We start from the raw sequence: 27,607 nt of genomic DNA on the forward strand, positions 1-27,607 counted from the left end.
GGAGCATTGGCTGGTTGACAGGAAGCAAAGAGTGGAAATAAAAGGATCTCGTTCTGGTTGGTTACCGGTTACTAGTGGTGTGCTGCAGGGGTCAGTGTTGGGACCGCTCCTTTTTACCTTGTACGTTAACGATTTGGATGATGGAATAAATGGTTTCGTGGCTAAGTTTGCGGATGACACCAAGATAGGGGGAGGAGTAGGGAGTATTGAAGAGATAGGAAGGTTGCAGAGGGACGTAGACAGATTAGGAGAATGGGCAAGGAAATGGCAGATGAGATTCAATGTAGGGAAATGTGCCGTTGTACACTTTGGAAGCAGAAATAAGCAGGCAGATTATTATCTAGGAGGAGAGAAAATCCAAAGCACGGAAGTACAAAGGGACTTGGGGGTACTCGTGCAGGATACCTTAAAGGTTAACCACCAGGTCGGATCGGTGGTAAAGAAAGCGAATGCTATGTTGGCATTCATTTCGAGAGGTATAGTGTATAAAAGTAAGGAAGTGTTGATGAGGCTCTACGGGGCACTAGTGAAGCCTCATTTGGAATATTGTGTACAGTTTTGGGCCCCACATCTTAGGAAGGATGTGTTGACGTTGGAGAGGGTTCAGAGGAGATTTACGAGGATGATTCCAGGAATGAAAGGGCTTACGTATGAGGAGCGTTTGTCGGCTCTTGGACTGTACTCACTGGAGTACAGAAGAATGAGAGGGGACCTCATAGCGACATTTAAAATATTGATAGGAAAGGACAGAGTAGATGTGGCTAGGCTGTTTCCCTTGGTGGGTGAGTCCAGGACCAGAGGGCACAATCTTAGAATTAGAGGGTACAGTTTCAAAACAGAGATGAGGAAAAATTTCTTTAGCCAGAGGGTGGTGAAATTGTGGAACTCCTTGCCATGTACAGCAGTGGAAGCCAGATCAGTGGGGGCGTTCAAGGAGGAGACAGATAGATATCTAAATAGTCAGGATATCAAGGGATATGGGGATAAGGCCGGTAATTGGGATTAGAATAGTTTTTTTTTCTTCTTCCCCCATTCCCCATTTCTCATTTCTATTTCCCTTTCCTTGGAGCAGACTTGATGGGCCGAATGGCCTGCTTCTGCTCCCTTGTCTTGTGATCTTGTGAATGTGCTTTGTCAAATTCTCAAAGAATTCAATCAGGCTTGTGAGGCACGCCCCTCACAAAGCCATGCTGACTGTCCCTAATCAGCCTATGCTTCTCCAAATGCTCATAGCTCCTGTTCCCAAGAATCTTTTCCAATAATTTGCCCACCACTGAAGTAAGATTCACTGGTCTGTAATTCCCAGGGTTATCCCTACTCCCTTTCTTGAACAAAGGAACAATAATTGCCACCCTCCAATCATCTGGTACTACTCCTGTGGCCAGTGAGGACGCAAGGGTCATCACCAAGGCTCAGAAATCTCTTCCCTCGCTTCCCATAGTATCCTGGGATATATCCCGTCCGGCCCCAGTGACTTATCTATCCTAATGTTTGTTTAAAGTTCCAGCACATCCTCCTTCTTAACATCGAGCTGTCCTAGTTTATCAGCCTGTTTTACGCCATCCTCACAAACGTCACGGTCTCTCTCTGTGGTGAATACTGAAGCAAAGTATTCGTTAAAGACCTCCCCCACCTCTTCCGACTCCAGGCATGTTTCTTCCTCTGTCCCTAACGGCTCGTATCTTCACTCTAGTCATCCTAAGGGGGAGATGGATGGAGGAGGAGAGGACGGAGGGGTAGGCACTCACAGATGTCAGTGAATAGTCTGTTACCCATGGCCTCCCTCCTATTCCCAACCTCCTTCCCTTCATTCCATGGTCTACTGTCCACTCCCACCGGATTCCTGCTTCTCGCCCTTTGCCTCTTTCACCCATCACCTCCCAGCTTCTTACATCACTTCCTTTCAGCCCCCTCCCCCTCCAGCTGCCTTCCCCCCTCACCCGGACTCACCTATCACCTGACAGCCTGTGCTCTCTGTCCCCTTGACCTTTTTACTCTTTCCTTTCCAATCCTGATGAAGCGTCTCAAACCACAATGTTCACTGTGTATTTCCCTCCACAGATGCTGCCTGACCTGCTGAGTCCCTCCAGCACTGTGTGTGTTGCTCCAGATTCCAGCATCTGCAGAGTCTCTCATGTCTGTTAACTTGGCAGAGGGCATCAACACTCAGCAACCGCCTCAGCTCCCTCAATCCTCTCTCTGAGAGGCCTGTGCTCGGCGATGGAGTCCGCAGGCACATCCTCACCAAAGGCCAGACTGGGACCCTTCAGCTCCCCTCTGACAACTTCACCTCACCCATCACTCTGCTGCCAATTCCACCCAAAGCCACACTCAGCTAGCACACCTGGGCTCAGCAATCCAAACCAGCAGCAAGTAATGCCTCCACCTTAAAACCTCTTACCCTAATCTTCAAGTCCCTCCATGTCTCACCCTCCTGACCAGTCCTAAAATCCTCTGCAACCTCTCCAATTCTGCCCTTATGTTCATCCCAAAGTCAAATCACTGCAGGACTGTTGTCGGACTACAGGCAACAATACCCATTAACGTTAGATGAACAGCAGGGAGGGTTGAGTTACCTTTGCACAAGCCTCAATGTGATGCTGGATCATCGGGACCCCTGCCACCGGGAACAATGGCTTCGGCACCTCAAAGGACAGAGGCCGGAACCTCGTGCCTAAGGGAAAAGCAGTAACACTTTCAGCACAGGCCCATCACACACTTCCAGGGTCAGACACAGAGTGCAGCTCCCTCCACACCGTCCCATCACACACTTCCAGGGTCAGACACAGAGTGCGGCTCCCTCCACACCGTCCCATCACACACTTCCAGGGTCAGACACAGAGTGTGGCTCCCTCCACACCGTCCCATCACACACTCGCAGGGTCAGACACAGTGAAGCTCCCTCTACACCGTCCCATCACACACTCGCAGGGTCAGACACAGTGAAGCTCCCTCTACACCGTCCCATCACACACTCGCAGGGTCAGACACAGAGTGCGGCTCCCTCCACACCGTCCCATCACACACTCGCAGGGTCAGACACAGAGTGAAGCTCCCTCTACACCGTCCCATCACACACTTCCAGGGTCAGACACAGAGTGCGGCTCCGTCCACACCGTCCCATCACACACTCCCAGGGTCAGACACAGAGTGAAGCTCCCTCTACACCGTCCCATCACACACTTCCAGGGTCAGACACAGAGTGCGGCTCCCTCCACACCGTCCCATCACACACTCCCGGGGTCAGACACAGAGTGAAGCTCCCTCTACACCGTCCCATCACACACTCCCGGGGTCAGACACAGAGTGAAGTTCCCCCATACTGTCCTGTCACACACTCCAAGAAAACAGTGGTGCAGCTGATAGTAGTGCTGCCTCACAGCTCCCATGACCCAGGTTCTATCCTGATCTTCAGTGCTGTCATTGTGGAGTTTGCATGTTCTCCCTGTGATCGCGTGGATTTCCCCTGGGTGCTCCGCTTTGCAAATTTGAGCAGGTCAGTGGGTTAATAGGCTGCTGTAAATTGCCCCCAGAGTGTGGGTTAGGGGTAAAGTTGATGAGACTGTGGGGAGAATAGAATGGGTTCAGGTAGTAGTCACGTACGTGGTGTTGGTGCAGTCTCAAAAGGCCAAAGGGCCTGTTTCTGTGCGGTAGGACTTCACAGGAACAGGCCCTTCGGCCCAGCATGTCTGTGCTGACCATGATGCCAGTATAAACTACACATGGTCCACATCCCGCCATTCCCTGACTGTTCATGTGTCTGTCTCAGTGCTTCTTAAACATTGCTGTCACATCTGCCTCCACCACCACCCCGGCAGCCCATTCCAGGCACCCACCGCTCTCTCTGTGAAAAACTTGCCCCGCACATCGTTAAACTTTCCCCCTCTCACCTTAAACCTCTGCCTCTTGTATTTGGCATTTCTACCCTGGGGAAATGACTCTGACTGTGTTCTCTCTCTGTGCCTCTCAATTTTATATACTATCAGGTTGTCCCTCAGCCACTGACTCTCCAGAGAAAATAACCCAAGTTTGTCCAACCTCTCCTCATAGCTCCTGCCGTCTAATCCAGGCAGCGTCCTGGCGAACCTCCCCTGCACCCTCTCCGAAGCCCCCGCACCCTCCCTGTATGGGGCAACCACAAAGTTGTCAGGTCCTGTCCATCCTCCTGTCCATCACCCTGACCCCGCCCCTTCCATCACCCTGACCCCGCCCCTTCCATCACCCTGACCCCGCCCCCTCGTCCATCACCCTGACCCCGCCCCCTCGTCCATCACCCTGACCCCGCCCCCTCGTCCATCACCCTGACCCCGCCCCCTCCTGTCCGTCACCCTGACCCCGCCCCCTCCTGTCCGTCACCCTGACCCCGCCCCCTCCTGTCCGTCACCCTGACCCCGCACCCTCATGTCCGTCACCCTGACCCCGCCCCTTCCTGTCCATCACCCTGACCCCGCCCCTTCCTGTCCATCACCCTGACCCCGCCCCTCATGTCCATCACCCTGACCCCTCCCCCTCGTCCATCACCCTGACCCCGCCCCCTCCTGTCCATCACCTTGACCCCACCCCTACTGTCCATCACCCTGACCCCTCCCCCTCATGTCCATCACCCTGACCCCGCCCCCTCATGTCCATCACCCTGACCCCGCCCCCTCATGTCCATCACCCTGACCCCGCCCCCTCATGTCCATCACCCTGACCCCGCCCCCTCATGTCCATCACCCTGACCCCTCCCCCTCATGTCCATCACCCTGACCCCGCCCCTGACGGGCCCGGTACCTTTCTGGGAGCCCCCGATCAGAATCACAGCCTTCAGCATCGCGGCTCGGGCTGGGGCCGGGGGCCGGTGTCCTGGTGCCGGGTGTCTGGAGGCCGGGGGTCGGGTGTCCGGGTGTCCGGTGTCCGGGCGGCGCGGGAACGCGGACAGAGCGGCGGCACCGACGTCAGCAGCACCAACCGGGCAGCGGCGCACTCTGATGACGTCTGCGCGGCGCCCGACCCGTGAGCCGCCGCACAGCAAGATCCCGCCTCACCGGCAGTTCAGTGACTCTCCGACACGTGACCTGGTAACGACCAGAGCGCTCCCTCACCGCGGCGCTCCCTCAGTACCGCCCCCACAATGTGACCCCCCCACTGACCCCCCCCGTGACCCCCCTCAGTGACCCCCCAGTGTGACCCCCCGTGTGACCCCCCTCAGTGTGACCCCCCCCAGTGTGACCCCCTCAGTGTGACCCCCTCAGTATGACCCCCCTGTGACCCCCCTCAGTGTGACCCCCCAGTGTGACCCCCCGTGTGACCCCCCTCAGTGTGACCCCCTCAGTATGACCCCCCTCAGTGTGACCCCCTCAGTATGACCCCCCTGTGACCCCCCTCAGTGTGACCCCCCAGTGTGACCCCCCGTGTGACCCCCCTCAGTGTGACCCCCTCAGTATGACCCCCCTCAGTATGACCCCCCTCAGTATGACCCCCCTGTGACCCCCCTCAGTGCCCCCTCAGTGTGACCCCCTCAGTGCCCCCCTCAGTGACCCCCCTCAGTATGACCCCCTCAGTGCCCCCCTCAGTGTGACCCCCTCAGTGCCCCCCCAGTGTGACCCCCCCCAGTGTGACCCCCCTCAGTGTGACCCCCCCAGTGTGACCCCCCTCAGTGTGACCCCCCTCAGTGCCCCCCCTCCCCCACATCACCCTGTGCTTTGGTCCTGGAAGCGAATGGTGGTGATTGAAGTCTTTCTAACATGGGGCTGGAGAACATTTCCTCCTGGTGCCCATCGTCCTGGGGAGCGGTCCCGAGATATTAGATCGTGGGACAGTGCAGCACAGGAACAGACCCTTCAGCCCGCGTGTCTGTGCTGACCATGATGCCCATGTAAACTAATGACGTCTGCCTGCATGTGGTCTATATCCCTTCATTCCCTGCCCGTTCACCTGTCTGTCTTAATGCCTCTGAAGCACCTCTATCTTACCTGCCTCCAACACCACCCCGTCCCCCCCCCCCCCCCCCCCCCCCCCCCCCCCGGCAGCCCGTTCCAGGCACCCACCACTCTCTGTATAAAAAAAACTTGCCCCATACATCTCTTTTAAACATTCCCCCTCTCACCTTAAACCTATGCCCTCTGGTATTTGACATTTCCATGCTGGGAAAAGACTCTCTCTACCCTATACTAAAGTCCATGCAGACAACATCCACTGCCCTACCCTCATCTTTGTCACTTCCTCAAGAAGCTTAATCAAATTTGTAAGACATGACCTGGCCCACACAAAGCCATGCTAACTGTCCCTAAGAATCTTCTCCAGTTATTTCCCTACCACTGAGGTAAGGCTCACCAGCCTACAATTACCCGATTTGTCTCTGTTGCCCTTCTTAAACAAAGCAACAACACTGGTTATTCTCCAGTCCTCTGGGACCTCACCTGTGACTAAAGAGGAGACAAAGATCTCACTCAAGGCCCCAGCAATCTCCCTCCTTGCTTCCCTCAGTATCCTGGGATAGATCCCATGAGGCCCTTAATTTTTTTCAGGAAACTGCATAATATCGCCATGCCCTGGAATATTAACACATCCCTCCTTAATCTCACCACCATCCATGTCCTTCTCCTTGTTGAATACTGATATTGTGTACCATGAAGGACCTCACCCACTTCCCTGGCTCCATACATAAACCTGCTCCTTTGTTGTTGAGTACACCCACCCTTTCCCTAGCTATCCTCTTGCTCCTAATATATATACAAAATGCATTGGGATTCTCCTTAATCCTACTTTCCAAGGACATTTCATGGCCCCTTCTAGCTCCCCTAGCTCCTTGATTAGGTTTCTTCCTTTATCCTTCTCAAGGGCCTTGTGTGATTTCTGCTTCCTAATCCTTACATATGTTTCCTTTTTCTTTTCGACTTCTTGTCATCCAAGGTTCCTGAACCTTGCCATCCTTATCTTTCATCCTCACAGGAACATGCTGGTCCTGAACTCTAATCAAGTGACCTTTGAAAGACTCCTGCATGTCAGACGTGGAGCCACCCTCAAATGGCCAACCGCCAATCTAGTTTCTTCAGTTTCTGCCTAATACTGTTGTAATTAGCCTTTCCCAAGTTAGCACTTTCACCAGAGGAGCAGTTTTTTCCGTATCCATAACTATCTTAAAACTTACAGAATTTATCGTCACTGCTCCCCCACTGAAACTTCGATCACCTGGCCAGGCTCATTGCCCAATATAAGGTCTAGTATGGCTCCATCCCTAGTTGGACTATCTACATATTGTTTCAAGAAACCCTCCTGGATGCACCTAACAAATTCTGCCCCACCTAATTCTCTGGTACCAAGGGAGTCCGTCAATATTGGGGAAGTTAAGGCCACCCACTACAATAGCTCTGTTGTTTTCACATCTTTCTGTGATCTGCCTGCATATCTGTTCCTCTAGCTCTGTATAACCCCTGTTTATTCCTGAGTTCTACCGTATGCTGAATGAGCCCTCTGCGATGTCCTCTCTGAGTGCAGCTGTGACGTGCTCCCGAATCAGTAAGTGTATCTGCCTCACCTCATTTACATCCCTCTCAACCACATCTGAAACATCTCTACCGTGGAAAGTTGAACTATAGTGGCTACAATACTGTACATCCAGGCACTAATCCAGGGTCCAAGCTCATCTTCCTTACCCATTATCCTCCTTGCATTAAGATAAATACACTTCAGCCCATCATTCCTGCTGTGTTCATTATCCTAGACCTGCCGGTGTTTCCTGTTAGACTTAACCTCTCCTCAACCACTCCACTGCTGACCTACTGTTCGTGTTCCCACCCCTCGCCACACTAGCGAACCTCTAGTCCGAGGCCACAACCTCTGCCATCAACCCATCTTGCCTACCTGGGTGGGGCCTACCACTGCCCTGTGGGTCACTTCCCTGCCCTGCATCCCATTCTCCTGCCCTGGGCCCCTCTCCCCTGCCCTGTGGGTCACTCCCCTGCCCTGTGGGTCACTCCCCTGTCCTCGGCCCCTCTCCCCTGCCCTGTGGGTCACTCCCCTGCCCTGGGCCTACCTCCCCTGTCCTTGGCCCCTCTCCCCTCTCCTGGACCACACACACCTCCCCAGGACCATGCCAGTGAGCAGAACGCAGCACACTGGAAGAACTACAGTGGTTCAGGGTGTAAGTGAGTACCATTGTCAGGACAGTGGAACATGTCCCCCTTGCGTAAAGTATTTTAAAACAGCAGCCCCTAACCACCACTCACTGGCATCCTGTGTGTGTGGTAAGTGGGAGTGATAATTATTTTTATTTAATAGTTCATGGCGTTGAGTGAGGAAAATTGGGTTGAGAATGGAGTCCCGTCGGATGGGCTGAGCTAGGCCTGCATCATCCGAGGATGCCAATGCGACCCCAGGCCGGCCTTGGCCATGGCCAGTGTACGGCGGGGAGGGGGTTAAAAATGTGGGGGGATTGTCCTCAGAGCGGGCGGGAACTTGGCTGAGGGTTGTGGGCTGTTCGATTCTGCTGACTCCATCCGGATCCGAGTACTCACAGGGCTTACCACTGATGACTAAGGACGGATACTCTCCTGTTATCTCCAAGGACGGATACTCTCCCATTACCTCCAAGGACGGATACTCTCCCATTACCTCCAAGGACGGATACTCTCCCGTTACCTCCAAGGACGGATACTCTCCCGTTACCTCCAAGGACGGATACTCTCCCGTTATCTCCAAGGACGGATACTCTCCCGTTATCTCCAAGGACGGATACTCTCCCATTATCTCTTGGCTGTAGAACTTACATCGCAGTACAGGAGCGATCGTGAAGAAATGTGGGAATCAGCACCCGTCATGGGGAAGGCTACAGTTAGCACTCTTGATGTGTGGAGGTTCTCTCAGGACCCACTTGTGAGGTACAGTTCACAATAGGCCAAGTATATGATCCAAAGGTCAAGGAAGGGTCAAGGATCTGAAACACGAACCGTTTCTCTCTCCACAGATGCTGCTTGACCTGCTGAGTGTTTGTAGCATTTTCTGTCTTTATTTCAAACATACAATCGGTGCTGGTAAGTCAGGGGTTTAGTGCAGCAGGTTCAGGGCTATCTTAAGCTGGGCATTTACATCAATCAATATGTACAATACAGCAACAGCTATAATTTATACTTCAATATTCCAGCACAGGACCAGGGTTTGCAGGGACTCTGATGGTTGAGAATAGCAACTCCTGGCAGAAGCAGGAAAGGGAGTTAGAACATTGGAATCTGAGCCTCCCACCTCACCAGGGACACCAGCCTTGGTCCCAGATTTGTTGAAGGTGCTATGTGAAAGCAAGTTGTTGTTGCAATAGCCTGCAGGCCTTGGAGTCGCAATGTTTAGTTTGGAATTCTTTCATGTGTGAACCGTTTGTCTTGACTGGAGTTCAGGCCGCATATTCCGGATGCCACACAGCTCAGCCACAGCTGGAATAAAGGAGTTCATCATTACCTCCTAACGTCACTGTTTCTGTTTCAATTCATTGCTCAGATCTCAGGTGAAAACTGTAAAGTATTTCCCAGTGGTTACTGAGGTTGACATTGGGATTGGTTTATTATTGTCACTTGTCATTGTCAGTGCCTTGCACACCGCTCGTGCAGATCAATTCATTACACAGTGCATCGAGGTAGTACAGTGATGAGTGGATCTGCAGAGAGCAGCTTGCAACAAGTCAGCGCCAGAGCCTGGCGATAATAAACCAAGGCCTGGTGTCCCTGCTGGTGATGGTCTTTAACTGGTTTACACAATGCCTGTGAGAGCGATGGGAGAAGATTCAATGGGAACTTTCAAAATGAAGTCTGGAAATAGTTGGGGTAAAGATGTTTGGGGTTGTGGGAGTGGAGCTGGTCGGTGAGGTCTTTAACAGAACCAGCACAGGCACAGTTGGCCGAGTGATGGGAATTGGAAGATGTAGGTCATAGATGACCTGTGTCTTATGTTAATGATTGGATGAGAATGTAGATGGAAGAGACGGCAGATGCTGGAACCTGGAGTAACACAAAAAAAGCTCCAGATGAAGGGACTTGGCCCGAAACGTCGACTGTCCATTTCCCTCCATAGATGCTGCCTGACCCACTAGGTTCCTCCAGCTTTTTGTGTGTTGTGCTGGGTGAGAATGTCGTTGGGTAGGGTTAGTAAGTTTGTGTATGACACCAAAATTGATGGTGTAGTGGACAGTGAAGGGGGTTTTCTAAGGTTACAATGGAATCCCATCATCTGGGGAAGTGGGCCAAGGCATGGCAGGTGGAATTTAACTCAAACAAGTGTGAGGTGTTGCATTTCGGTAAGTTAAAGCAGGGCAGGACGCACACAGTAGATGGTAGGGCCTTCAAATTATAGAACAGAATGGCCTAGGGCTGTAGGCACACAGTTCCCCGAAAGTAGTGACTCTGGTAGACAGGATGGTGAAGAAGGCTTTAAGGGCACTGAGTACAGAAGTTGGGCCGTTATGTTGCAAATATGCAAGTCATTGGTGAGACCACACTGGCAGTGTTGTGTGCAGTTCTGGTCACCCAGCCATAGGAAGGATGTCACTAAGCTGGAGAGAGGGCAGAAAGATTCACCAGGATGTTGCCGGGACTGGAGGGCTCGAGTTATAAGGAGGACCTGGATTGGCTGGGAATTTTTTCCCTGGAGTGTAGAAGGTTGAGGGGTGACCTTATAGGGGTGTGTAACATCATAAGGTGAACAATCACAATCCTTTTCCCGGGGTAGGGGGGTCTGAAACTAGACGACATAGATTTAAGGTAAGAGGGGAAAGGTTTAAAGGGGACCTGAGGGCCAACTCTTTCATACAGAGGTGGTGGCTATATGGAATGAGGTGCCGGAGGACGTGGTTAATGTGGGTATATTAAAGTGCTTAAAGTACATGAATAGGAAAGGTTTCGAGGGGTATGGACCAAACGGGGGTAAATGGGACTTGCTAAGGTAGGCAACATGTTTGGCATGGATGAGCTGGACCAATGGGCCTATATGGCACGGCAGTGTAGCGGTTAGTGCGACGCTACTACAGCGCCAGCGACCCGGGTTCAATTCCCGCCGCTGTCTATAAGGAGTTTGTACGTTCTCCCCGTGTCTGCGCGGGTTTCCTCCGGGTGCTCCGGTTTCCTCCCACATTCCAAAGATGTACGGGTTAGGAAGTTGTGGGCATGCTATGTTGGTGCCGGAAGTGTGGCGACACTTGCGGGCTGCCCCCAGAACACTCTACGCAAAAGATGCATTTCACTGTGTGTTTCGATGTACACGTGACTAATAAAGAAATCTTATCTGTTTCCGTGCTGTATAAGTATGCCTGCTGTATGAGTGGACAGCTGTATCTCTTTCCCCACTCGTTGAAATGTCCAATACTTCTAAACATTTAAGGTGAGAGAGAGAAAGTTAAAGAGGCAAAGAAGGGTATGGTTCTAAAGTACACAAATGGGACTAATGTAGGTGGGCAAAAGGGTCGGCACGGATGTGGTGGGCCAAAGGGCCTTTGTCTGTGCCGAACAAATCTAGGTTCCTGTATCCTTTAATCTCACACTCACTGAGGTTTTCACCATCAGCAGATCGGGAGTAGGTGTGGACTGCAGACTGATCCCTCTGGCACCCCCCCACCCACAGCCCCACTTGCCCCCCCCCTCCCCCTCCCCCCACACACACCTACCGTCTGTGTTCCAGATTCCAAAAACCCTATGGTGGAAAAAAAAGTTCCTCCTCAGATCTCCTCTAACACTCCTGCTCTTTGCCCTCTGGGCTATGCCCTCTGGTTTTAGACACCTCTGCCTCGGGCAAAGCTTCTTATTTTCTAACTGTAATTATGCCCTCATTATTTTGTATACCTCTGTCACGTCCCCCCCTCAGCTTTCTCCTCTCCAGGGAAGACAAGCGCGACCTCTTCAGTCTCTCTTCATAACTGAAACACTCCATCCCAGGCAACCTCCTGGTGAATCTCCTCTGCACCCTCTCCGGTACAGTCTCATTCCTCCCACGCTAAGCAACTAGCCTGCAATGGACGGGATGGAGCACAGGAGCAGGGAGTTGCAACTACAGTGAGAGAACGGTAGTGGGAGGAGGTTCAGTTCACGAGATGAAATTCCTTCTCATCCCTGTTCGAAAGAGGCAGCCCTCTTCCCGACATCAGCCTGAACAACCAGCCTCTAACATTGGTTTCCTTGTCATAGACTCCCCACCATCACTCCCTCAACCCCACCTATACAAAATAGTTTCCCTCTGTCTCCCATTACAACTGCTTGAAGCATACATCATGGCAAAAGAAAATAGCAGCAGGAGTAGGCCACTCAGCCCCTCAAACCTGCCCTGCTATTCAACATGATCATGGCTGGTTTGCCCCAGGCCCTGCCTCCTCTGTGTGCCAGTTCTGATAGCCCTCAGTCCCTGACATTTCTCTGCTTCCCCTTTCGATATCCCCAGTGATCCAGCCTGCACATCACTCCACACTAGAAAATTCCATAGACTTCTCACCCTCTGCGAGAAGAGGTTCCTGCATCCCTTAATCATAGAACATAGAACAGTCCAGCACAATACAGGCCCTTCAACCCACAATGTTGAGCCGACCTTTAAACCTTGCCTAAGACTATCTAACCCCTTCCTCCCACATATCCCTCTGTTTTGAATTCCTCCATATGCTTATCTAGTAATCTCTTGAATTTGACCAATGTACCTGCCTCCACCACCACCCCAGGCAGCGCATTCCATGCCCCAACCACTCTCTGGGTAAAAAACCTTCCTCTGATATCTCCCTTGAACTTCCCACCCATTACTTTAAAGCCATGCCCTCTTGTATTGAGCATTGGTGCCCTGAGAAAGAGGTGCTGGCCGCCCAATCTACCTATTCCTCTTAATATTTTGTACATCTCTATCATGTCTCCTCTCATCCTCCTTCTCTCCAATGAGTAAAGCTCTAGCTCCCTCAGTCTCTCCTCGTAATGCATACTCTCTAAACCAGGCAGCATCCTGGTAAATCTCCTCTGCACCCTTTCCAATGCTTCCACATCCTTCCTATAATGAGGTGACAGAACTGGACACAGTACTCTAAGTGTGGTCTAACCAGAGTTTTGTAGAGCTGCATCATTACCTCATGGCTCTTAAACTTGATGCCACAACTTATGAAAGCTAACATGCCATAAGCTTTCTTAACTACCCTATCCACCTGTGAGGCAACTTTCAGTGATCTGTGGATATGAACCCCCAGATCCCTCTGCTCCTCCACACTACCCAGCATCCTGCCATTAACTTTGTACTCCGCCTTGGAGTTTGTCCTTCCAAAGTGTACCACCTCACACTTCTCTGGATTGAACTCCATCTGCTACTTGTCAGCCCAGCTTTGCATCCTACCAATGTCCCTCTGCAATATTCAACAGTCCTCCACACTATCCACAACACCACCGAGCTTTGTGTCGTCTCATGCTCTCACCGAGATTTTCACCATCAGCAGATTAGGAGACATTGCCCTTTGTCTTTTCACCTGAGTCACTGATACAGATGATGAGTAGGTGTGGGTGACAGACTGATCTCTCTGGCACTGCCCCCCCCACCCCATCTGCCAACCTGGCACAACTTTAATGGTTTAAACACAGAAGCCTCAGTAACTCACCAGATAAAGGACGAAGGCCACGTAGAAGATGAGGATTATTGCAGCGACAGCGTAATAAATAACATTGCCTAGATTGTCGACGTACACCGCAACGAAGTAAGCATTAACAGCCAAGACCAGCAAGGTGATCAACACACCAACAATCTGGCTGAGCCTGTGAGGAATGCAGGATAAATCACACTTCAGTGGTGAGGAAGATCACAGCGGGAGGAAAGCTGAAACAACCCAGAGTGCTGTCTGGAGACACGAGACTGCAGATGCTGGAATCTGGAGCAGAAAAACGAGCTGTTGGAGGAACTCAGTGGGTCAGGCAGCATCTGTGGAGGGGGAAGGACCTTGATCTTGTCCAGATGCTGCCTGAGCGGTTGAGTTCCTTCAGCATCTCGATTCTTGTTCCAGTGTGCTGTCTAATACAGAGCTACTACCAGGATATAATCAGGTAGTGTGTGATAGATAGTGCAGCCTCTGCCGTATCTAGACCATGCTGTCCTTGCCCTTGGAATGAGAGATGAGACAGTGTAGAGGGAGCTTCACTCTGTGTCTGACCCCGGGAGTGTGTGATGGGACGGTGTAGAGGGAGCTTCACGCTGCATCTGACCCCAGGAATGTGTGATGGGACAGTGTAGAGGGAGCTTCACACTGCGTCTGACCCCGGGAGTGTGTGATGGGACGGTGCAGAGGGAGCTTCACTGTGTCTGACCCCAGCAGTGTGTGATGGGACGGTGCAGGGGGAGCTTCACTCTGTGTCTGACCCCGGGAGTGTGTGATGGGACAGTGTGGAGGGAGCTTCACTCTGTGTCTGACCCCGGGAGTGTGTGATGGGACGGTGTAGAGGGAGCTTCACTCTGTGTCTGACCCCAGGAGTGTGTGATGGGATGGTGTAGAGGGAGCTTCACTCTGTGTCTGACCCCGGGAGTGTGTGATGGGACAGTGTAGAGGGAGCTTCACGCTGCGTCTGACCCCGGGAGTGTGTGACGGGACGGTGTGGAGGGAGCTTCACTCTGTGTCTGACCCCGGGGGTGTGTGATGGGACGGTGCAGGGGGAGCCTCACCCTGTGTCTGACCCGTGCTGTCCCTGCCCTGAGGGTGTGCGAAGGGATGCTGTGTTACAAATTATTTCCTGGACAGCTGCTGATCATTGAGGTCACTGGATCCTTGTTCCATGTGATCCTCCCACAACCCTCCACAGCTCCCGCTGAAAGCATGTCTTTCTGATCCCATCTCCCTTCAGCGCTCACCCAGTTTCCTGTTAAATGCACCGATGACTCTACTCACCATCCACTTGTGAATTCATGCATTAGTGTCCTGAGGTTTGTGAATGTCAGGATGGGAATTAGAGCAAAGGGCAGCTGTAAACAGGAAATGAACTCAAGTTAGAATGAGCCACTCATCAGCTCGTGATCGCGAGATGGTGTGTTGTATTTTGTGAGTGGTGCGTATAATTGCCGGGTGCACATAATTATGTCTGTGCCTGTGACTGCATGTAAAGAGTGGTTGTGTAGGGATGGGTGTGCACATAAGTAATGGTGAACGTGTATAGAACACAGACAGTACAGCACAGGAACAGGCCCTTTGGCCCACCATGTCTCCACCGAACACGGTGCCAAATTAAACTAAATCTCTTCTGCCTGCACATGGTCCATAATCCCTCAATTCATGCGTCTATCTAACAGCCTGTTAAACGCATCTGCCTCCACTACCACCCCTGGAAGCCTGTTCCAGGCACCCACCTCTCTCTGTGTAAAACAAAATTGCCCTGCACATCTCCTTTAAACTTTCCCTCTCTCACCTTAAATGCACGTACTCTTGTATTTGACATTTCTACCCCAGGAACAACACTCTGACTGTCTACCCTATATATGCCTCTCATAATTTTATAAGCTTCTATCAAGTCTCCTCTTAGCCTCTGACACTCCAGAGAAAACAATCCAATTTTGTCCATCTCTTTATAGCTCATACCCTCGCATCCAGGCAGCATCCTGGTGAACCTCTCCTGCACCCTCTCCAAAGCCTCCGCATCCCTCCTGTAACGGGGTGACCAGAATTTCAGACAATACTCCCCGTGCGGCCTAACCAAAGTTTGACGTAGCTGCAACATGACTTCCTGACTCTTATATGCATTTACCTGATCAATGAAGGCAAGCATGGCATATGCCTTCTTTACCACCCTACCTACTTGCATGGCCATTTTCAGGGAGCAATTGTCTTGGACTCCAAGATCCCTCTGTACGTTGGTGCTGTTAAGGGTTCTGCCATTGACAATATGCTTTCCCCTTACATTTGAAGTGCAACACTTCACACTTGCCCAGATTAAACTCCATCTGTTATTTCTCCGCCCATATCTGTAATTGATCTATAGCCTGCTGTATCCTTTGACAACCTTCTTCACTGTTGACAACACCAATAATCTTTGTATCAGCTGCAACTTTACTAACCCACCTGTGTATGTTTTCATCCAAGTCATTTATATTGGTATTGGTTTATTATTGTCACTTGTACCGAGGTCCAGTGAAAAACTTGTCTTACAAACCGATCATACAGGTCAATTCACTACACAGTGCAGTTACATTGAGTCAGTACAGAGTGCATTGATGTAGTACAGGTAAAAGCAATATATATTGATTTTACAATATATATATCACAAATAACAGAGGCTCCAACACTGATCCACTGGTCACGGATCTCCAGCCAGGATAACACTCTGGCACCACTACCCTCTTCTATGAGCAAGCTAATACTGAATCCAAACTACCAAGTCACCGTGGATCGCAGCATCTTATTCTTCTGGATCAGCCTACCATGAGGGACCTTATCAACATCCATTGCCCTACCCTCATCAATCACCTTCGTCACCTCCTCATAAAACTCAACAAGTTTGCAAGGCATAGCCTGCCCCACACAGAGCCATGCTGACTGTCCCTAATCAGCCATGCCTTTCCAAATGTGCATAAACCCTATCCCTCAGTATCCTCTCCAATAACTTCCCTACTGCTGATACGAGGCTCACCAGCCACCAGTTTCACCTTGCAGAATTGAGAGTTGGAGTGAGATTTGGAGCGGGAGCTTTGATTAAAAAGGCGAGTCTCTGTGCCTGAGCTTGTGAGTTTCACCTTGCAGGAGTCTAAAAGAGGCACATTTGCAAATTGTTTGCAGTTGATTGGCTAATTAACAGCAGCCAATACAAAGAAGTTAGTGTCAACTGGAGTGGCCATTGTTGGAGTGGACCAGTGTTAGAGTGGGAGTGGGGGCGGGGTCTGAGGCTTTGGTGAGAGGGGGCTAAGGTAAGTCTCTGGAAAGTTTCTTTCTTTCTTTGATGTTTCCTTTAGTGCCAGGACAGAGTAGTGAGAATGCCTCCAGGTTCAGTGCTGTGTTCAGCTTGTGAGATGTGGGAGTTCTGGGAGACATCCAGTCTCCCTGATAACTACATCTGCACGAGGTGCATCCAGCTGCAGCTCCTTACAGACCGTGTTAGGGAACTGGAGCTGCAGCTGGATGACCAGCTCCTACAGGATACCAAGGTGTACATAGATAAGAGCTACAGGGAGGCAGTCATTCCTAAGCTGCAGGAGGCAGGTAGCTGGATGACTGTCAGGAGAAGGACAGAGAATAGGCAGGTAGTGTAGAGTTACCCCTGTGGCCGTTCCCCTCAATAACAGGTACACCGCTTTACATACTGTTGGGGGATGACCCCCCAGGGGAAAGCTGCAATGACCAGGTGTCTGGCACTGAGCCAGGTTGTGTGGTGCAGAAGAGAAGGGGGGAGGAGAGGAGAGCGGTAGTGATAGGGGATTCCATAGTAAGGGGGGCAGACTGTGGACATGAAAGAGTCTCCTGGATGGTTTGTTACCTCCCAGGTGCCAGAGTCTGGGACATCTCGGATCGGGTCCACAGCATTCTGAATTACAGACCAGTGAGTCTTACTTCAGTGGTGGGTAAATTATCAGAGACGATTCTTAGAGACAGGATTTATGAGCATTTGGAGAAGCGTAGACTGATTAGGGACAGTCAGCATAGCTTTCTGAGGGGCAGGTTGTGCCTCATGAGCCTGATTGAATTCTTTGAGGATATGACAAAGCACATTGATGAAGGTAGAACAGTGGATGTGGTGTACATGGATTTTAGTGAGGCGTTTGATAAGGTTCCTCACGGAAGGCTCATTCTGAAAGTCAGGAGGCATGGGATCCAGGGCAAGTGGGCTGTGTGGATTCAGAATTGGCTCGCCCATAGAAGACATAGGGTGGTTGTAGATGGTGTATTCTGCCTGGAGGTCAGTGACCAGTGGTGTTCCGCAGGGATCTGTTCTGGGACCCCTGCTTTTTGTGATTTTTATAAATGACTTGGATGAGGATGTGGAAGGGTGGGTTAGTAAGTTTGCTGATGACACAAATGTTGGTGGTGTTGTGGATAGTGTAGAAGGTTGCTGTAGGTTACAACAGGACATTGATAGGATGCAGAGCTGGGCTGAGAAGTGGCAGATGGAATTCAACCTGGAAACGTGTGAAGTGATACACTTTGGAAGATTGAATTTGAAGGCAGAATACAAGGCTAATGGCAGGACTCTTAGCAGTGTGGAGGAACAGAGGGATCTTGGGGTCCATGACCATAGATCCCTCAAGGTTGCCATGTAGGTTGATAGGGTTGTTAAGAAGGCCTATGGTGTGTTGGCCTTCATTAGTCAGGGTATTGAGTTCAAGAGCCGCAAGGTGATGTTGCAGCTCTATAGAACTCTGGTCAGACCACACTTGGAGTATTGTGTTCAGTTCTGGTTGCCTCATTATAGGAAGGATGTGGAAGCTTTAGAGAGGGTGCAGGGGAGATTTACCAGGATACTGCCTGGATTGGAGAGCACATCTTATGAGGATAGGTTGAGCGAGCAAGGGCTTTTCTCTTGAGAGCGAAGGAGGATGAGAGATGACTTGATAGAGGTGTACAAGATGATAAGAGGCAAGTCCCTGACTCATTGAAAGTGGCTGCAAGGCCATGACTCATCGAAAGTGGCTACACAGGTAGATCAGCTGGTTAAGAAGGATTATGGAATGCTTGCATTTATTAATCGGGGTATTGAGTACAGGAGTCAAGAAGTTATGATACATCTCGATAGAACTCTGATTAGGCTGTATTTAGAGTATTGCGTGCAATTCTGGTCACCTCACTACAGGAAGGATGTCGAGGCTTTAGGGAGGGTGCTGAGGAGGTTTACTAGGATGCTGCCTGGATTAGAGGGCATGTGCTATCAGGAGAGGCTGGACAAACTTGGGCTGTTTTCTCTGGAGCAGCGGAGGCTGAGGGGTGATCTGTTGGAGGTGTATAAAATTATGAGGGGCATAGATGGGGTGGACAAGCAATATCTTTTTCCCATTATTGAGCGATCCAATACCAGAGGGCATGCATTTAAGGTGAGAGGGGGTAGGTTCAGAACAGATGCGAGGGGTATTTTTTTTACTGAGAGCGTGGTGGATGCCTGGCATGAGTTGGCTGCTGGGTGGTGGAGGCAAACTCATTGGGGGCATTTAGAAAAAAACATAGAAAACTACAGCACAGAAAACAGGCCATTTGGCCCTTCTAGTCAGTGCCGTAACATTATTCTGCTAGTCCCGTTTACCTGCCCCCAGCCCATACCCCTCCAGACCTCTCTCGTCCATGTATCTATCCATCTATCTTTTAAAAGTTAAGAGCAAGCCCACATTTACCACATCAGATGGTAGCCCGTTCCACACTCCCACCACTCTTTGAGTGAAGAAGTTCCCTCTAATGTTCCCCCTAAACCTTTCCCCTTTCACCCTAAAGCCATGTCCTCTCGTACTTTCAGGGGGGCTTGGATGGGCACATGAATGAGAGGAAAATAGAGGCATATGGGCATTCTGTAGGTAGGAGGGAATAGCTATGTCAGCACAACATTGTGGGCCAAAGGGCCTGTTCTGTGCTGTACTGTTCTATGATCTATGTTCTAGATCAACTGGACAGTCAGAGACTTTTTCTCTGACTGTCCAGAGAACAGTGTGAAAATGGCTAACATGAGGGGGCATAATTTTAAGGTGATTGGAGGAAAGTGCAGAAGGTGTGTCAGAGGTAAATTTTTTTACACAGAGTGGTGGGGGCGTAGAACACACTGCCGGCAGAGGTGGTGGAGGCAGATACATTGGGGGCATTTAAGAGACTCTTAGATAGGCACATGAATGATAGAGAAATGGAGGGCTATGTGGGAGGGAAGGGTTAGATAGATCTTAGAGCAGGATGAAATGCCAGCACAACATTGTGGGCCGAAGGGCCTGTACTGTGCTGTAATGTTCCACGTTCCATGTAATTTCCTGGATTAACCCTATTTCACTTCTTGAACAAAGGAACAACATTGGCTACTCTCCAGTCCTCTGGGACCTCGACTGTTGCTGGTGGGGATACACAGATCTTAATCAAGGCCCCCACAATAGATCCCATCAGACCCTGGGGATTTATCCACCTTGATGTTCTTCAAGAGACCAGTGCCACCTCCTTGATCTCAAAATGCCCAGCACATTAGCATGCCCTTCACTGCTCTCAATATCCTCCATGTCCTTTTGTAAAATAATACCTTGCCCATTTCCTCTGACTCCAAGCATAATTTCCATCCTTTATTCTTGAGTGGTCCTACCCTCTCCCTACTTATCCCCTTGTGGGATTCTTATTTTTTGTCCAAACAGTACAGCACCGTATGGGCCCTTCAGCCCACGATGTTGTGCCGACATATCCCCATTCAATCTATCCCCCTCCCTACTTCACTTTCCAGAACCCTCAATTTTTTTTTGTCCATGTGCCTATCTAATAGTCTCTTAAAGGTCCCTATCGTATCGACCCCTACCACCAACCCCAGCAGTGTATTCCAAGCACCCACTGCTCCCTGTGTAAAAAAAAACCTACCTTTGACATCTCCCTTGAAAGTTCCTCCATGCACCTGGAACGGGTGGCCTCGAGTGTTGGCTATTACTGCCTTGGGGAAAAGTCTCTGACTGTCCACTCTGTCTAATCCTCTCATAATCTTATACACCTCTATAAAGTCTCCTCTCGTCCTCCGTCGCTCCAAAGAAAAAAGCCCCAACTGTCTCAGCCTCTCCTCAAGACATGGTCTCCAATCCAGACAGCATCCTGGTAAGTCTCCTCTGCACCCTCTCCAAAGCTTCCACATCCTTCCCATAATGTGGTGACCAGAACTGAACATAATATTCCAAGTGTGGTCTAACCAGGGTCCTATAGAGCTGCAACGTTACCTCTCGGCTCTTGGACTCGATCCCTTGGCTAATGAAGGCCAGCACAACACCTTGTTAACCACCCTATCAACTTGCACAGCAACTTTGAGGGATCTATGGACTTGGACCCCAAGATCCCTCTGTTCCTTCACACTGCTAAGAATCCTGCCATTAACCTTGTATTCCACCTTCAAGTTCGATCTTCCAAAGTGTATCACTTCACAATTTTCTGGATTGAACTCCATCTGAACTCCACTTCTCTGCCCAACTCTGCATCCTGTCTGTATCCTGTTGTAACCTACGACAACCTTCTACACTATCCGCAACACCACCAAGCTTCGTGTCATCTGCATACTTACCAACACCCCCCCCCCCCCCCCCCCCACTTCCTCATCCAAGTCATTTATAAAAATCACAAAGACCAGGGGTCGCAGAACAGATCCCTGTGGAACACCACCAGTCACTGACCTCCAGGTCAAATACTCCCCTTCTACAACCACCTTCTGCCTTCTTGCCTTTTGAATTCACACAGCCAATTTTCTATAGATCCCATATCTCATGACTTTCTGAATGAGCCTACCATGGGGAACCTTGTCAAACACCTTGCTAAAATCCATATACACCACATCCACTGCTTTACCTTCATCAATTTGTCTTGTCATTTCCTCAAAAAAACTCCATTAGGCTTGTGAGGCATGACCTGCTCTCCACAAAGCCATGTTGACTATCCCTAATAAGACTATGCTTCTCCAAATGCTCATAAATCCTGTCCCTAAGAATCCTCTCTAATAGTTTGCCCACTGCTGATGTAAGACTCACTGGTCTGTAATTCCCAGGATTATCCCTTTTACCTTTTTTGAACTATGGAGCAACATTTGCCATCCTCCAGTCCTCTGGTACCACTCCAGTGGCCAGGGAGGACTCAAAGATCATTGTTAAAGCTCCAGCAATCTCTTCCCTTGCTTTCCCTAGTAACCTGTGGTATATCCTATCTGACCCCAGGGACTAATGCTTTTTAGTAGCTCCAACACTGCTTCTTTCTTAACCTCAACATTCTCCAACATATTTGACTGTTCTGCACTAACCTCACATTTGTCTAAGTCCCTCTCCCTGGTAAACACTGAAGCAAAATATTCATTCAGGACCTCCCCTACCTCCTTCGCCTCCAGATACATTCCCTCCCCCCATTATCCCTGAGCAGTCCTACCCTCACTCTAGTCATCCTCTTGTTCCTCATGTATATGTAGAACACCTTAGGTTTTCCTTAACCCTACTTGCCAAGGCCTTCTATCTCTCCTAAGCCCTTTTTAAGCTTCTTCCTGGCTACCTTGTAACTCTCAAGAGCCCTGTCTGATTTTTGCTTCCTAAACCTTAAATATGCTTTCTTTACTTTGACTTGCCAAGGATGTTCCATGGCCCCTTTTGACCCTCCTAATCCCCTGCTTGAGTTCTTTCCTGTTTTCTTTATAAGCCTCAAGGGGCCTGTGTGATCTTAGCTTCCTCAGCTTTACATATGCTTCCTTTTACTCTTTGACTAAGTTTATAACCTCTCTCGACATCCAAGGTTCCCTTCCCTTGCCATCCATGCCCTTCCTCCTCACCGGAACATGCTTGTCCTGAACTCTGATCAGCTGGACATGTCCGATGTGGAGTTGCCTGATAACAGTTGCTCCCAATTAACTCCCCCCAGCTCCTGTGTAATAATACTGTAATTTGCACCCCCCGGGTTTAGTACTTTCCTGCAGGATCCAGACCTACTGTAATTTTATACACTTCTATCAGGTCTCCCCTCAGCCTCTGACACTCCAGAGAAAACAACACAAGTTTATCCAATTTCTTCTTATAGCTCATACACTCCAATCCAGGCAGCATCCTGGTGAATCTCTCCTATACCCTCTCCAAAGCCTCCACATCCTTCCTGTAACATGGTGACCAGAACTGCACACAACAGTCCAAATGTGGCCAAACCAATGCAGCTGGCACATACTGTAACTTCCTGACTTTTATACCTCGACCAATGAAGTACGCATTCTGTACCACCCTATCTACTTGTGTTGCCACTTTCAGGGAGTGATAGACTTGCTTTGTGTCTGTGTGTCTGTGTGTGTGTGTTTGTGTGTGTGTCTGTTTCCGTGTCCATGTGCGTGTGTGTGTCTGTGCGTGTGTGTGTGTCTGTGTCTGTGTGCGTGTGTTGAATTATTTATTTGTTCACTGGGGTTGGACATTGTTTGCCGTGTGGCATTTATTGCCCATCCCTGATCGCCCTTGAACTGAGGAGCCAGGTTAAGGATGAATCCGAAGGGTGGGTCTGAGATAATATCCCTCATAAGTGAACCAGGTGGGATTTTACGACAATCTGGTAGCTTTATGGTTACCTGTTGTTGGAGGGGTATGGATCACGAGCTGGTGAACTAGTGGCTGAGATCAGGACTGGGTTCAGTCTGGGGCAGAAACACTGGTCATTTACCTTTGACCAATACCCGGGCTGTTTTCGAGGCATCATTGTCAATTCCTGTTTAGTGCTGAGTTTTACGAGTGGCCTGAATCTCAGGTTGTGTACAATACTGGGGGGTGGTGTGGGCACAGTGTGACCAGCTCCGGTCAACATCTTGTTTCCCCTTACCAGAATGCTTTGCAAGACGTTGAGGATATCATTCATGTTGGAGACTTTGGACACGTCCTGACAAGCTGCCACAATCACCGTGGGCACGATCGCCAGACCCCTTGTCAATATCACTCGTTTAAACCGGGACCAGGGCAGGTTGAGAAAGCCCTGAGTATGGACAAAGAGAGAGAGGTTTGAGCAAAACACCAACAATCTATCTCCCAGAACATCTGAGCAAGGTCCACCTGCAGCTGGGGATGGGTACTGATGAAGGAGGAATCCTCTCAGGTACTGACTGTTTTGACACCTTTCCATCTTCCAAAGATTCTAAAATGGTAGGAGCACCAGGCAGTTCACTAACCAGGGGTGAGCTATTTCAGCTCCAAGGTTAGAAGCTGAGTTTGTTCTTGAAGCAAAGTGGGGAGGAGATTTAACGGAGGATCAGGGCTGGTTTAGAGAAGGGGAGTAAAGGGAAGCTGTTCCCATTTGCAGATGCGTCAATAATTAGTGGGACAGATGAAAATGAAGAGTTAAAGATACAAGTGATGTGAAGAAGCTGTTTTGGTAATGCAGAAAGCAGTGATCCTGACTCACTGCTGGGAAGGCTGCTGGATGCCAAATCGATCAGAGATTTGAGGGGCAGTTGGTAGGTTCCCAAAGGAAAATACTTTCTTGGACTGTGGAGAAAGAGTGGGAGATGAGGACTTAACACATTGCTGTGCAGGGAGTCATCATGGATTTGATAGGCCAAATAACCTTCCATACTGATTTAATCAACAACCCTGTAATCAACTCACTAACTAACCAGTTGATCTCCAATTAACCAGCCAGCGAGCCCTCAAACAAACCAGTTTGGTGTAAGGATCAGAACCAGAAGTCAATCTGTCTGGGTGTCTGAGCCCAAGGGTGTCAAACAGGAAGGTGTGTGGAAGGGCAGAGTGTTGCTGGGAATTGAAGTGTGGACTGGAGAGGGAACTGTTCCTATGAAACATTGGGGGGGGAGATGCCATTCACCTTCTCCTCTGATCCCTCTCCCTCCCTTCCCTTCCTTCACTACCCCACCCCCTCACTACAGCTCATGGAGTTGTACAGTACAGAAACAGGCCCTTCGGCCCACCATGTTCATGCAACCCGCTGTACCTTTCCACATTACTCCCATTAGGTCTGTAGCCTTCTACATGTCAATCTCCCCCACTCTTGCTCCATGTTAATGGGGGAGAGTGCTGATTTTACAACTTACCTCCATCACAAACTGTCCAGAATATGTCCCTGTCATGGTTGAACTTTGACCTGCAGCAAGAATGCCAATTGCCCAGATGTAGAGAGCAGGAGTTCCAAAGTAGCATCCAAGGACCACTCCCTGCAACAGAAGGAACACACGTGTTCACAGCCCCAGAACAAGCAAACCCACCTGCCCAAACTCTGGAATTGCAAACACAGACATCTGTACATGCAGCACACCTGGACATCACATCTGTAAAATCCCTGGGAACATTTCACATCTGCATTGTGCTGTTATACAGGGCCTCGGTGAGACTGCTCCTCAACTACAGTGTACAGTTTTGAAGGCTTTACCCAAAAGGATGTCCTTGCCGTTGAGGGAGTGCAGAAAGGAGACTGTTCCTGGGCGGGAGAACTTGCTGTATGAGGATAGACCGAGAAGACCAGATCTGTAATCTCTACAGAATTGAAGTTTGGGCTCAACTGGTCGGACACAGGGAGGATGTTTCCCTGGCCGCGGAGTCTAGAACCAGCAGAAGGGATCAGCTGTTTCAGGCTGTGATGAGGGAGGATTTCTTCACTCAGAGGGTGGTGAACCTTTGGAATTCTCTGCCCTGGAAGGCTGTTGAGACTTCCTATTGAGTCTATTCAAGACAGAGATCAGTAGATTTCAGGATATTGAAGGAAGCAGTGGATATGGAGATAGTGCAGGGATATGGCTCAGGGTAGAAGATCAGTAATGGGGCAGCTAGTGAAGTCGCTGGCTTACCGCGCGAGCGACCCGGGTTCAATTATGGCCTCGGTGATGGTGACTGAGTTCCTCCATCATCTTGTTGTTTTTGCCTCTGGCAACGTCTGTGTGGAATCTGCACAATATCCTTGTGACTGGTGGGTTTCCCTGAGTGCTCCAGTCTCCTCCCATATCCCAGAGATGTGCGAGTTGTCAGGGTAATGGCTGTAAGTTTCCCCTGCTGGGTAGGTGAGTGGTGGAGTTGGGGGGGGGGGGGGGTGTGGAGAGTTGAGAATGTAGGGGGTACAATATGGGATGAGCAGGATTAGAATAGCTGGGTGGTTGATGGTTGGCACGGGTTTAGTGGGCCGAAGGGCTGGTTAGCGTGCTCTATGGCTCTGTGATCACGGTGAATGGCAGAGCAGGCCTGAAGGGCCGGATGTCCTCCTCCTGATCCTGGTTCTCCTGATCTTCTGTTCACATTTGTACAAACCACATGGAGTACAGTTACAGCTGTACAAAGCAGGAATTTACCGGGATACTTCGAAGGGAACTGGTGAGTTTGTCTGGGGGAGACTGTTCCCTGAGAGGTTAAACGTGGAGAAATTTGGAACAAGATGTTCATCTGAAGGACAATTGAGTGTGGGATCGGTTTCCAGGAGGGATATTGAAACCAAGAGCATCAATGGTGTTTCTGGAGACAGGTGAGATGGCGGGATATGGTGGGAAGTGGGTGGATTCAGGAAACGGGATGTTTAATAGATAGTTTTCATTTCCTAGAGATGTCATTGGCTTCTTACCCCTTTGAAGATGTCCACCTCCAAGGTGCCGTTGTCCCGGGGCAGCTGATTGATGTAGGGGCTCCCACTGTTTGCACAGACATTGTACTACAGGAAAATACAAGACAAGTGGTGATAACATGTATAGTGACAGCAGCTTGTAATCGCTCCAGAGAGTCCAATCATCACTTGGGCTAGGTGGGGGCAGGGAAGCAGCTTTCAGATTCGCTAACGCAGTCCCTGTAGATGCGTACACGTCAGGTTGCAGCTTCCAAATGCTGCCTCTCACACACTCCCTGATCTCCCATTTCTGACCTGTTGGCCTCCTCACTCCATACAGCCACACCAGGAGCAGGTGTTTGCTGAACCCACACCTGAACTTCTTGCCCCGAGCCCACACAGTCTCTGCTCTGCACCCACTTTGCCAGCATGGTTGGAGCTTCATGTATTCCTGACGTGGTGCTACATAAACCTCTGGACCAGCAACCGGACTTCCCTCAGGGTGGATCTCACCAAACTATAGAATCCCACACCAGACATCCAGGCCATTTGGTCAGGATCCCACTCCCCAACCCTCGTTCTGGGGACCTGCAGGACACGGCTCTCCAAAGCTTCCCAGGAACCTACTTGGTGTGAAGAAGGCTTCTGCCTCCAGCCCACTGTCGGCAGTGAGTCTCAGACCCCAGTAACTGGGTGAAAAATGTTTCCTTTCATTCTTCTAATGATAAAAGTAAATTTCTGCCCCCCGTCACTGATCTGCTGGGGGAGTCACTCCCTTCCACTCACCTTCCCTGGGTCTTCTATCACTGTTCACACCTCAGTGAAACCTCCCCTCAGCCCCCTCTGTCCCAATGACACCCCCAGCCTGGACAGTCTCTCCTCAGAATGAGAACCCTCCAGTATGGGCAACACCCTTGTAAATCCCCTCCGCACCCTCACTGGGGCAGTCACGTCCTTCCTGTGGTGTGGTGACCAGAACTGTCCCCAGTGACCGGATCCGTCCCCAGTGACCAGAACTGTCCCAGTGCTCTCACTGGGTCCACTTTTGGATGGTCCACTTTTTGTCAGCATGGTTGCAATGGTCTGAATGCTTTCCTTCTGGGACATAAGTTTCTGATTCGACAGTGAAGTCTTCAGAAAAGTGTCCAATCAGAATGGCAATCCATCGAACTGTGGGTGAGGTGATGCCCAGGTGTGTCCTGGGTCTGAGCCCGGTGCTGTGCCCTCCCTCAGGTCTGGGCTCACACTACTGTCTGCCCCTCACTCACCACATCCATGTTGCTCTTCTTGTAGAAGGCAGCTCCAAATACAGCAATGACAAATATATTGATCAGCAGGGAGATAAACAGAGCGATGGAGCACTCGATGAAGTAGTACATGTTCGCCTCTTTCACAGCAGCCGGCTTGGAGCGGTCGATCCTCCGAGACTGCAGATAGGGAGACGGGTGGGGGTGGGGGGGGGGGGGGTGAAACAGA

At 50.3% G+C, this 27,607-nt stretch overlaps 2 protein-coding genes across 2 annotated transcripts in view; both read right to left on the minus strand.

Annotated features, from left to right (window-relative positions):
• The window catches only part of gmppaa (GDP-mannose pyrophosphorylase Aa), a 38,517-nt gene extending 33,502 nt beyond the window's left edge, over nucleotides 1-5,015 (minus strand). The window contains exons 1-2 of the mRNA XM_052026079.1: nucleotides 4,774-5,015; nucleotides 2,577-2,674 (exon numbers count right to left, since the gene is read on the minus strand). Coding sequence (XP_051882039.1) covers nucleotides 2,577-2,674; nucleotides 4,774-4,813 — 138 coding nt within the window. The 5' untranslated portion in view covers nucleotides 4,814-5,015. The remainder of the gene's footprint in view (nucleotides 1-2,576; nucleotides 2,675-4,773) is intronic.
• Nucleotides 5,016-8,967: 3,952 nt separating this feature from the next.
• Nucleotides 8,968-27,607, minus strand: part of LOC127575851 (natural resistance-associated macrophage protein 1-like) — a 38,352-nt gene continuing 19,712 nt past the window's right edge. Inside the window, exons 9-15 of the mRNA XM_052026033.1 lie at nucleotides 27,400-27,558; nucleotides 26,153-26,239; nucleotides 24,642-24,761; nucleotides 23,420-23,569; nucleotides 14,852-14,925; nucleotides 13,577-13,730; nucleotides 8,968-9,407 (exon numbers count right to left, since the gene is read on the minus strand). Coding sequence (XP_051881993.1) covers nucleotides 9,321-9,407; nucleotides 13,577-13,730; nucleotides 14,852-14,925; nucleotides 23,420-23,569; nucleotides 24,642-24,761; nucleotides 26,153-26,239; nucleotides 27,400-27,558 — 831 coding nt within the window. The 3' untranslated portion in view covers nucleotides 8,968-9,320. The remainder of the gene's footprint in view (nucleotides 9,408-13,576; nucleotides 13,731-14,851; nucleotides 14,926-23,419; nucleotides 23,570-24,641; nucleotides 24,762-26,152; nucleotides 26,240-27,399; nucleotides 27,559-27,607) is intronic.

The sequence above is a fragment of the Pristis pectinata genome, chromosome 1, assembly GCF_009764475.1.
Source record: "Pristis pectinata isolate sPriPec2 chromosome 1, sPriPec2.1.pri, whole genome shotgun sequence".
NCBI lineage: Eukaryota > Metazoa > Chordata > Chondrichthyes > Rhinopristiformes > Pristidae > Pristis > Pristis pectinata.